The 12,967-nt window shown below is 41.9% G+C and overlaps 1 protein-coding gene across 1 annotated transcript in view; it reads right to left on the reverse strand.

Moving 5' to 3' along the window:
* Positions 1-218: 218 nt before the first annotated feature.
* Positions 219-12,967, reverse strand: part of rhbdd2 (rhomboid domain containing 2) — a 56,601-nt gene continuing 43,852 nt past the window's right edge. Inside the window, exon 4 of the mRNA XM_070857345.1 lies at positions 219-998. Within this exon, the coding sequence (XP_070713446.1) occupies positions 482-998 (517 nt within the window). The 3' untranslated portion in view covers positions 219-481. The remainder of the gene's footprint in view (positions 999-12,967) is intronic.

The raw sequence follows: 12,967 nt of genomic DNA on the forward strand, positions 1-12,967 counted from the left end.
TTGTACTAATGTTGACCCATGGACAATGCCAGATGGGATTGCACTGGGTACTGTGCCCGCATTAAGACAAGATCGACAATTCGGTCATACCTTGCAACTAGAAAACAATTTTCCAATCCATGCCATCTGTGGTAAAAGTGATGATTGTAGTACAGACAAGAATCAATAATTGGGTGTTAAAATAACTAGAAAATGCAAACTACTGGAAGATTGACAACATTTTTAATACCAATATTTGGTACATACATAGTTGTTGGTTTTCAAATCTTTCCTACCTTGAATTTGATGCCAATTATACAATTAACTACAAATCAACATTCACTTTTTTACTGTCCCATTGGTTTGGGTTTTTGTATTACTATTATCTGATTAAGCAATAAAAAAAAGCATCTTTGGCATTGAGTGGTGTCATCTATGATGATGGCATGACACGTCTATGTTGTGCAGCAGCCCATGCTAGCAAAGGACCAAAAGGTAAAAACTAGTTGATGACCACAGAACAGGAGCCAGCAAAGTCTTTTGCAGGGGCAGGACTCTTACAGTAGCTCTGCTGGAATCCAGGAGAATTAAACTGCTTCTGTCCAGCATATTGATAATCATGTTCATGATCACAAATATGTCCATGTCCAGGATTATGCGCAAGATCATGGCTGTGTCCATGTCCAGATGCATGCCCGAGATCATGGCTGTGCCCATGTCCAGATGTGCATCCGAGATCATGACTGTGCCCATGTCCAGATGTATGCCCGAGATCATGGCTGTGCCCGTGTCCAGATGTGCATCCGAGATCATGGCTGTGTCCGTGTCCAGATGCATGCCCGAGATCATGTTCAAGTCCAGCTGCAAATTCAAGACCATAACTGGGTCTCTGTTGATGCGTAGGTCCATACCAATACATCTGCTTGTTTACAATCCCTGAATAATGGTGGTACTGGGGGGCAGTGGATGGAGGAAAGTAATAGGTTTGAGTAGGATAGGACCCTGGTTTGGGATTATACCTAAAATAAAAAGAAAAAATTATCCCAATGTTGAACTGCCATATATATTTCCATCCAATAATTATTGCCCTCCATATATGCAAGCCAACATCATGTTAAGTTTTATAATGTGGAATTAGAGACAACAATGTGATTCCCAACATTCAGGATCAATGCCAACAAGTTACAAAAACACATTTCTCACTTACAGGAAACTAATTCCTGATGAAACACTTTACATTCCAATTCCACCAAGTATCCCATATATGGATAGATGCGCAAGGACTCTTGGCAAAACATACCCAAGTGAAAATATATTCAGGCAAGTATATTCAAAACTGTTGTGTTGTATAAACACTGAAATAAATTGCTGGAGCAGTACAAGGCTTATGATAAACAGCCAAAGTAAAACACATAACCATTGTCTAAATAGTGAATACCCCCAAATTAAATCCTTCAGACACTTTCCTAATTATAAAGCTGTCATTCTGCAATTCACATTAAAATTTTGCCATCAGCAAGATCTTACGCAGTAAAACCCAATTATGACTTCCTGAAATAAAACAACTGTAACCTTAACCCTGTGCTGGAGGAACTGCAGTCAGAAGGGCACTTTCCTACATATCAGTCTCCACATCAGCCATGACAAACAACAAATCACAAGGACTGGCAGATCTTCCAATCCAGGGACTGCTAGACTATTTGATCGAGAGGTTTAACCACCGGCAGGTTAGCCGAGCTCTTGTTGTTAGCTATAAGAAGGTGCTTCCTCGGTCCCCTCCTCCTTATTGGAGTGCAGCCGTCCCTACAACAAACACGATCAGCACACAGTCAGATTGAATGATGTTTGACATCCGCGTGGAACTGGAGAAATACCAAGCAGTTACTGGCCCGTTCTTGGAGGTTCTTTCAGTATCCTCCCACCCCTCCAAACCTCCTCGCAGAAGAATCCAGATGAGCAATAATGACCCACCCACGTGGGCAGGCAATGACAACCACCACCCAAATCAACATGACCACTAGCAGGCATCTCCTTGACCCAACTACACTCCAATGACCAACAAGGTGCTTCAACCCTTCATCATCCCAGGACAGACACAACCATGCCACAAAAACTTTCATATCACAATGCACTCCTTTCACAAGCAGCATGCAATCAAAATGTACAACAAATTCATAACATATAAATGTGAGAATGCAAACTGTTGAGAATTCAATTGAAAAACAAATGTTCAGCTGTAAAAAAAAGAAATGAACCTTGGTCAATTCCCACAAAGGCTCAGCTGATGAAGAAAGTCCGTACATGAGGCATTTAAAAGCGGGAATGTTTCACATCCAATCACTGCTCTGTGTCAAGTCAGCTGTATGAATCTCGAATGCAAGCCTTCAAAAGGGAGCTGGACCGATTCTTGGCTAGGCAGAGATCACATCACACAGAAGGTAAGTGGATTAACCGTTAATGAACACATGGTGAATGCCATCTCCTGGACTAGTTTTGATCACCTGAGGGGGTTGAGAGAAAATTCTCTAGTTGTTTTCCCCTGACTGGCCCTGTTTTTTTTGCCACTCCCAGGAGAAGACTTTGGGGCAGGGAGGAGGGGGTTGCTATAGGAAGTGCCTAGTCATGATGCTTCAGCCACCATGAGTGTGGGACAATCTTGATGGACCAGATGGTCTTTTCCTACCCATCATCTCACATGTTCGTAAATGGCCGAATAGCCTGCTGATGCTCACTGTCCAGGTTCATGCATGGAAGTTGGACAAGGTACCAAGCGTCTGCAGAACAACCCCATGCAAGAAATCAACACCTTCAGAAGAAAAGATGACAGAAAAATAAAATGCAAACAAAAAAGTATGGTATGCAAATAAATTTGTGTACAAATTTCAGAAAATAACTATTTATGGATGTTATTAGTCAGTCAGAACCTTAAATATATACTTTATTACCTAATTTTATCACTTTTTCATATAACACCAACCGAATTTTAAATCGTCTGAATTAAAAATAAAATGGTGGCCCAGTGCAGAGTTTATTTAATTGAGTTCTTCTTGTTGCTGAAGGTGCGAGTTGGAGCCTGAATTCCTGGCGTCACCAGAATGCACTCCAACTGCACCGGAGTTTAACAAAGGGATGGCTGGAAGAGGCTATAGGAAGGCAGAAAATCAGGTGCAGCAACCATGCTATAAGAACATAAGAGATAGGAGCAGGAGTAGGCCATTTAGCCTCTCGAGCCTTCTCCGCCATTCAATAAGATCATGGCTGATTTGATCTTGGCCTCAACTCCACTTCCATGCCTGCTCCCCATAATGATTATGTTTAGTCATGTTCAGAATGGAGGAGAGGGAATGCAACAGAGAATCTCAACTTTCCAGAAGGTAGGTTTTGAGGGGATGAGGAGAGAACTAAAAGGGGCCGATTCGGAGCACATTCTTAAGAGGAAGCAAAATGGAGGAAAGTGGAATCTTTTTAAGATGTTACAGAAAATGCAAAGTAACTGCACACCATGAGAAAAGAAATGCAGAAGAGAATGAATTGATGTTTTTGTGCACCCAATAAACTGCTGTGTTTCACGTATTGCACACCCAATGATTTGCCATATTACAGGATCGCACTGCATCTTAAAATCTATTGGTGATTACAAGACAACAACATAACTGAATGAGTCAGATAGTTTACATATAGAGCAATGGATACCAAGTGATAACAAAACAATCTAATTGAGTGGTTCGGATGGACAATGCTATCGGAGAGCTCTATTCTGACGGGATCTCAACCACAAGGGGGATGGTCAAGTGGGTTTAGGATGCTGTGCTGAATCCAGAGATGAGGTTAGGTTTCGAAGTCACTCCAGGGAATCGTTCATTCTTTTTGTAATACATACGGTGAGTATTCATGAAAGGATTGTATTTAATTTTGACTCTCCAACGTTTCCCTGGCAGTGGTCCGAACAACACACTCCATTGTTACATTGAAGGAGCAATGACCATGAAGTGATTGCAGCAAGCTTATTAATGGTAATGCACAGTCGATGATGTGAAATAACACAGGAAAGTGTAACACAGACAGTCTCAACTAAATTAACAACTCAATAAATCAAGGAGATAAGTCTGACAGGCTGAATAAATAGGGATCCATCTGCAGAGGAAAATATATCTGCCAAATATGAAGTTAAAATAATGTTAAACAATGAAAGTAGTGAAAAGCGTATTATTTTTTTTTTTAAAGTGGAGTGAATTCTGTAAGAAGGAAGTAGCTACAGAATGAGTCTACTTTCCACAATTGTTTGGCTAACGCATGGTGACAGAAGGTGGCTGGTGTGTACATTATAATTCAGGTCAGTTCCCAATACTCCACACAATAAAAACTGAAAATGCTGGGATTATTTGGCAGGGGATCTGTGGAATGAGACCACCAATGAAAGATCGGCGATCTGAAACTTTAACCCCGTTTTTTTCTCCGCACGGATGTTGCCTGACCTGCCAAATGTTTCCGGCATTTTCTCTTTTAACTTCAGATTTCCAGCATCTACAATATTTTACTTTTTTATTCCCCAAACGTCAGCTTCTTTGAAAATCGAAACAGAAGTCAGCCATTCAGCCCATGGAGCCTTTAATTAGATCTTGGCTGATCTGTATCTTAACTCCATTTAACTGTCTTGGTTCCATATCTGCTAATGCCCCTTACCTAACAAAAATCTATCAATCTTTGTTTTAACATTTTCAATTGGCCTAGCCTCAACAGCTTTTTGGAGAATAGATTTTCATTACCATTTGCGTGAAGTCCTTCCTAACTATACCCATTGATGACCTAGCTCTAATTTCTATAGGCTAGCTTCTATAAGCAAGCCTGCAGTTTCTGTGAACCAAACTTCAGCTTATGCACAAAATGTCTGGAATAATGGATTGCAGGGTGAATGAATCCATATACCATTGGAGCATACACTGGAAATAAGACTGGGTGCCACCTTATACCCCAAATTAGAAAGGAGAAAGAACTTGATTTGTATAGCATCCCATCATATCCTCAGAACATCCTAGTGCTTTGTGAATTATTTTTCTCAAGTGTTCTTGTGTAGGCAAAAGTGGCAGCTAATCGCCCTCAAACAGCAAATTAGATGAATGACCAGTTAATTTGCTTTTGGTGGTGTTGAGTGAGAAGAGTACACCAGGAGAACATCCTGTTCTTCGTCGAATAGTGCTGTGGGATCTTGTACAGCTGAACAGACAGACCTCTCATCGGAAAGCTAGCTCCAACAATGCAGCACTCCTTCAATACCACAGAGTTGTTAGCCTAGATTATGTTCTGAAGTCCTGAAGCGGGACTTGAACCCTTTTGAGTATGCTATCAACTAAGTTGCCGTTGAAGCACCAGAGTGGTAGTTCAGGCTAAACTAAAAAAAAAATAAAAGATTTATTTATTTCAGGTAAGATTATAACAGAAGTTAGATAAATCAGTAGATTAAATAGTAATATTTTAATTAACTTTCACAAGTACACTCATTTGTTCTCTCTTCAGCATTTCAAGATTCGAAGAGTTGTTTTATTAGTTCTTAGAGAGATTATTCGGCATATATTGCCTCAATTCCATAGAGTTCCAACTCAACACTGCAACATGGAGCTAAATGGTTGAATCATATGGCTGGGCTAAAGCCATCGCCAGCATTTGTCATATTTAAGTCTAAGCTGTATCTGGAGACAGTACTGTCAAGAAGGAGAGAGACAAAATAGTCAGAGATGGTTACCAGTTAGCACTTAGCTACCATCTTATTCAGGAATGCTTATGCCACAAAAATAAACCAACCTCTTCATACATACACAGCCTGCCCTTATCTGATTAATCACTAGATCAAACAGTTTGGCCTGTTTTCTCAGACAGTCTTACCCCACTCTAAACTGGTGTGCTTTGGAGGAGGCAGTTTCCATTTTTAACCCTAACTAGCTCAAAAACTATCATCGTGTGCCCTGAACCGGCATCTTCCTCTCCCACCTTCCCTCATGCCGTCACCAGGCTCATCGTGTCCACCTCTGCTCTCTCGACCCTATTCCCACTAAACTGATGACCACCCAACTTCCCTTCCTGACCCCATGATATTATAAATGCCTCCTCCTCCTTGGGTCCTGCACCCCGCCCCCCCTTTCAAATCTGCTATCATCCCCCTCTTCAAAATAAACCCACTCTTGACCCCTCTGTCCTTGCAAACCTTACCATCCCATCTCCAACATTCCTTTCCTCTCCAAAGTCCTTGAAGGTGTTGTCACCTCTCAAATCCAGGCCCATCGTTCATACAACTTGTTTGAACCGCCCCAATCAGGTTTCCAACCCCGCTACAGCACTGAAATGGCCCAAATCAAAGCTACAAATGACATCCTCTGTGACTGTGACCATGGTTCACTATCACAACCTTTCTGCAGCCATTGACATTGTTGACCACACCATTCTTCTCCAACGCCTCTCCTCCGTTATCCTGCTGAGTGGGATTGCCCTCACTTGGTTCCACTGTTACCGATCCAGTTGTAGCCAGAGAATCTCCTGCAATGGCTTCTCTTCCCATCCATGAACCATTACCTCTGGAGTCCTCCAAAGATCTATCCCTGGCACCCCTCCAATTTCTTAGCTACATGCTGCCCCTCCGTAATTTGAAGACATGATTCCAGATATATGCTGAAGACACCCAGTTCTACCTCACCACCACCACCACCACTAGACTCCTCAACTGCCTCTGTATCATCAGACTGCTTGGCCAATACCAATACTGGATAAGCTGTAAATTCCTCCAATGAAACATTAGGAAGACCAAAGCCATTGTCATTGGCCTGCACTACAAACTCAATTCTGCCACCACCGTTTCGATTCCCTCTCTGGTCACTGTCACTGGATGAACCAGATTGTTCCTAAGCTTGGTGTTCTATTTGACTCCAAGCTGAGCTTCTGACCCCTTACCCTCTCCATCACAGAACACCTACTTCCCCCTCCATAATATCACCTGTTTCCACACAGTCTCAGCTCATCTGCTGCTGAAACCCTCAGCCATGCTTGTGTTACCTTCAGACTCTACTATTCCAATGCTCTTCCATCATCCATAAACTTAAGTTCATCCAAAGCTCTGCTGCCCATAACTAACTTGCATCAAGTCTGTTTAACCAGTACCCTGTGCTCACTGACCTACCTTGGCTCTCAGTCCATTAACACCTAGATTTTAAAATTCTCACCTTCATGTTCAAATTTCTCCATGGCCACACCCTTCCCTATCTCAAACCTCCTCCAGCCCTACAATCCTCCAAGAACTCGGTGTTCCTCCAACTCTGGCCTGATCTACAATCCCCACTCTGTTTGTCCCACCGTTGGCAGCCAAGCCTTCAGTCGACTAGGCCCTAAACTTTGTAATTTGCTGCCTAAACCCCTCCACTTCCAAGATTTGCCTTAAAAATCTACCTCTTTGATTAAACTTTTAGTCACCCGTCCTAATATCCTAACAGTTCCTTCTTTGACTTGGTGGCAATTTTGTCTGATTGCGCTCCTGTGAAGTGCCTTGGAACATTTTCTACATTAAAGGCATTATATAAATCCAAGTTAGTTTAGTTATTGTTTAATACATTTAAAGTCAGAAACAAGACGAGATGAGAGATGCAGAATTTCTACAATTTGAAGCAGAATAGATCTTTGCTCCTTCAGTGCCACAGAACCACAATAGGGCATTTTATAATCACATCAACATGTGTAGAACTTCTTATTCTTGGCAATACCATGCTTTATTACAAGAGGCTCACATTTTTCATCTGAAATATAATTATAATAATTGAGTAAATTAAATACAGAACAATTCCTACCCTCTGCAACCCATTTAACAAAAGAAAACAATCTAAAGGTTCCACGACACTACATGTCCAATAAATCATCACTGCCATGGCAAACATATGTATCCTGTTGAAAGAGGTCCTGTGAGTTTTATAAATGTATTCTCATACGGCCATCTCAGTTCAGAGAACTATCTGGTTACCAAAACATGCTCTGCTGAAGTGGTGTTAGTCTACTGGATCAATGCACAAAAGGGAGGTGCTATATAGAGGAACTTGTACATGGAAATAGATCATTACAGAGTGGCACAGAGTGACTTTCAGTTAGACAGTTGAGTTTTGAGACTGTCAAAATGTCAGTGGCTTGACAGGGTAGGTGCAGAGAGGATGTTTCTCCTTGTGGGGGAATCTAGAACTAGGGTTTCAGAATCAGGGATTGCCCATTTAAAATGGAAATGAGGAGGAATTTCTTCTCTGAGGGTTGTGAATCTTTGGAATTCTCTACCCCAGAGAGCTCTGGACGCTGGGTCACTGAATATATTTTTGAACGATAAGGGAGTCAAGGGTTATGGGGAGCGGACAGGGAAGTGGAGTTGAGGCCAAGATCAGATCAGCCATGATCTTATTGAATGGCGGAGCAGGCTCGAGGGGCCAAATGGCCTACACCTGCTCCTATTTCTTATGTTTTTATATCAAGATAGTCGATCAAAAACCAAAGTCTAGTTTCAATTTTGTGGCTTATTTTCACACGAGGACAAACACTGAACCTCATTCGTTTTGATTATGGGACTCATGGTCTCGTCACTAAACAAACATTGTTCCTCGAGTGGCACCCCGTGACTATTCTGTGACACCATCACATTTGGAAACTATCCATCAAGATCAAAACAAAGACCCAATGGTACAAAATTAATGCTCGGAGCAATTTGGATTTTACTGTTGTGCCCAAATTGAATTTCAAAAAAAAATATTTCTATATTTACAAGAGTGACTACATTTCAAAGGTTAGCGGTAAAGCACTTTGGGATGTCCTGAGGTCGTGAAAGGCACTATATAAATGCAAGTCTCTTTTTTAAAAAAATGTTAGGTTCAGTTTATGAAGGGTTAACTCCTAAAGCTGCGCACAGCATTTCCTTCTAAACCTTTGGCCAGTGATTTGGAGTCTGAATTGGTAGGAGGAGGTTGTGATGTACAATCTGAAGCATTTGATGTCACTGAAATGTCGTCTCCCTTGCCACAGCTCAGGATCACGGTTTCTTTCATTCCATTCGGCCGGTGGAAGGCACGGCAAAGGTCGCTGCTGGGACACATCAAAGGGTGGGAACTTGGATTGACAGACAGGATATTTCCACTCATAGGGGAAACCATAACTAGGGCACATAGTCTCAGAATAAGGGACCGCCCATTTAAAACTGTGATGAGGAGGAACTTCTTCTCTGAGGGTTGTAAATCTATGGAATTCTCTGCTCCAGAGAGCTGTGGAGACTGGGTCATTGAATATATTTAAGGTGGAGATAGACAGATTTTTGAGCGATAAAAGAATAAAGGGTTATGGGGAGAGGGCAGGGTCGTGGAGTTGAGGCCAAGATCAGTTCAGCCATGATCTTATTAAATGGCAGAGCAGGCTCGAGGGACCAGGTGGCCTACTCCTGTTCCTATTTCTTATGTTCTTATGACAGCTCAGTGGCCCAAACCTCCACCCCTCAAACTGACAAGAGAAGAATCTTTCTCCCTCCCTTTCACAGGGTAATGTCTCTTTCCCAGACATAATGATAGAAAAAAAAAATCATAGAAAATAGGTGCAGGAGCAGGCCATTCGGCCCTTCTAGCCTGCACCGCCATTCAATGAGTTCATGGCTGAACATGCAACTTCAGTACCCCATTCCTGCTTTCTCACCATCCCCCTTGATCCCCTTAGTAGTAAGGACTACATCTAACTCCTTTTTGAATATATTTAGTGAATTGGCCTCAACAACTTTCTGTGGTAGAGAATTCCACAGGTTCATCACTCTCTGGGTGAAGAAGTTCCTCCTCATCTCGGTCCTAAATGGCTTACCCCTTATCCTTAGACTGTGACCCCTGGTTCTGGACTTCCCCAACATTGGGAACATTCTTCCTGCATCTAACCTGTCTAAACCCGTCAGAATTTTAAACGTTTCTATGAGCTCCCCTCTCATTCTTCTGAACTCCAGTGAATACAAGCCCAGTTGATCCAGTCTTTCTTGATAGGTCAGTCCAGCCATCCTGGGAATCAGTCTGGTGAACCTTCGCTACACTCCCTCAATAGCAAGAATGTCCTTCCTCAGGTTAGGAGACCAAAACTGTACACAATACTCCAGGTGTGGCCTCACCAATGCCCTGTACAACTGTAGCAACACCTCCCTGCCCCTGTACTCAAATCCCCTCGCTATGAAGGCCAACATGCCATTTGCTTTCTTAACCGCCTGCTGTACCTGCATGCCAACCTTCAATGACTGATGTACCATGACACCCAGGTCTCGTTGCACCTCCCCTTTTCCTAATCTGTCACCATTCAGATAATAGTCTGTCTCTCTGTTTTTACCACCAAAGTGGACAACCTCACATTTATCCACATTATACTTCATCTGCCATGCATTTGCCCACTCACCTAACCTATCCAAGTCACTCTGCAGCCTCATAGCATCCTCCTCGCAGCTCATACTGCCACCCAACTTAGTGTCATCCGCAAATTTGGAGATACTACATTTAATCCCCTCGTCTAAATCATTAATGTACAGTGTAAACAGCTGGGGCCCCAGCACAGAACCTTACGGTACCCCACTAGTCACCGCCTGCCATTCTGAAAAGTACCATTCTAGCAAGTAACAGCAGCAAGCATTCTGCATTTTAAGTCTGAAGTAGTTCACGTTTGAATAGTTCGAGAAGTGAGCCTATGTTAGTACAGTTAGCAAGCTGCATCGTCGTTATTTTTCATAACTGGAGGGGCAGAAGAAAAGTGATTGCTTTTACTTTGAAACCTTAAGCATTTCACTCATATTTTATGTAAAATAAACAGTTCTTGGCTTGAAGTCATACCTCATCTTGACAGTGATTTTCTGTCCATCTTCTATAAAGAAAGTATGCACGTGGCAATATGTGCAATATTTCAGTAGCCAGAAAACTGAGAAAGGGTTCTCTTACAATCTCCAAGTGTTGCTATTAATAAGCTAGCTCCTAGGCAGTAAAAGGTTTACGGCAGATCATAGAGGGCACCAGGTCCTTACTGGAGCGACACAGAATCTAAAAGAGTATCTTCCTATGACAACAGTGACTACTTCAAATGTACTTCAATTGGGATGTCCTGAGGTCATGGAAGATGCTGTATAAATACTTTCAAAAACCCAAAATTGAGACAGCATGCCAACATGAACTTGGCAATAGGCCTCGACAGAGTGCCTTTATTATAGAAAGCTACATTATCTGGGGCAAAGGAAGAACCCATGGTGGAATGGGAATAGAAAAACCAGCTTCCATTCTATGGCAGTATTAGAAAAAAATTAGCCTTAATCAAAAAAATGAGAACCAGATGGAGAGGAAACCATGCTACACATTAAGTTATTTGTTTCACTGAATCTTTCCACTCCTCTGCCTATGACCTCCTATCTGTGAATAGTTTGAACAAAAGATTCACAGATACTGCATTGCAAACATTGACTCTTGCACTGTTGATTAGAGGATTAAAAAAGGTCATTTGTCCTAAGTCTTCTGTCTTAGCAGCCAACTGTATTTGTACATTCCTAGGAGGCCATTTTGACTTTGGCCGATAGTATAAAGCGATCGATAATCGGATCTGCTGCCCCTTCTCCATCTCTGCTGATATTCATTGCCATAATAGAAATGAAAATCGGGAGAGGTCTATAACGGATAACTGGTCCAATATCGCTCATTTTACACTTTGCCCAAAGCCAATCTTACCTCCTAATGTCGTGCTGTACTATCCTGCCCAGTATGGGATGACCCTTTGAGTAAAACGTTTCTTCTCGATATCCAGACTAACTTTCCTTTCACCAAGTTAATTTCATGACTGGTGTGTGGCGAAAATGAATTTTTTTTTGTCCAATGTATTATTTGTTAATTCTTTCTTGTCAAATATTTTGAGTTAATGGTAGCTGCTGTTAGCTCATCCCTCTCCTCTCTTCACCTTTTAAAGCCTTGTCTAAGCCATTTTCAACCAATCCTCTGGTCACCTCTCCTTTCCCTTGTCCATTCCTACCCCCACCCACTATAAAGCACCTTTGGACATTTTCGATGTTAAATATATATAAATGCAAGTTGTTGTTGATCCATCAATATTATGTCTGGTATGACAAAGAAAAGAAAGAACTTGCATTTATGTAGGATCTTTAATGACCTCAGGACGCCCCAAAACACCTTATAGCAAATAAAGTACCTTTAAAGTGTAGACACTGCTGTAAGGTAGGAAATGCAGCAGCCAATTTGTACACATCAAGGCCCCACAAACAGCAATGCTATAATTACGAGATGATCTGCTTTAATGATGTTGTTTGAGGGATAAATAGTGACCATGTCACTGGGGAGAACTCCCCTGCTCCTCTTCAAAATAGCGTCATGGATTATTTTACACAGTATTTACAGCACAGAAACAGGCCATTGGGCCCAACCGGTCCATGTCACTGCTAATGCTCCACACAAGCCTTCTCCCACCTACTTCATCTAACCCCATCAATATATCCTTCTATTCCTTTCTCCCTCATGCATTTTTCGAGCTCCCCCTTAAATGTATCTATGCTATTCACCTCAACTATTCCTTGTTGTAGCGAGTTCCACCTTCTAAACACACTTTGGGTAAGGACGTTTCTCCTGAATCCCTTATTGGATTTATTAGTGACTATCTTATATTTATGGTCCTTAGTTCTGGTCTTCCCCACAGTGGAAACATCTTCTATATGTCCAACCTATCGAACCCTTTCATAACCTCCATCAGGTCAGTCTTCTCTTTTCTATAGAAAAGAGCCCCAGCCTGTTCAATCCTTCCTGATAGGTATAACCTCTCAGTTCTGGCAACATCCCAGCAATTTTCTTTTTGCACCTTCTCCAGTGCCTCTATACCCTTTTTATAATATGGAGACTAGAACTGTGCACAGTACTCTGTGTGGTCTGATCAAGGCTCGATACAAGTTTAACATAACTTCTCTGCTTTTCAATTCTATCCC

The sequence above is a fragment of the Pristiophorus japonicus genome, chromosome 16, assembly GCF_044704955.1.
Source record: "Pristiophorus japonicus isolate sPriJap1 chromosome 16, sPriJap1.hap1, whole genome shotgun sequence".
In the NCBI taxonomy this organism is placed as follows: domain Eukaryota; kingdom Metazoa; phylum Chordata; class Chondrichthyes; family Pristiophoridae; genus Pristiophorus; species Pristiophorus japonicus.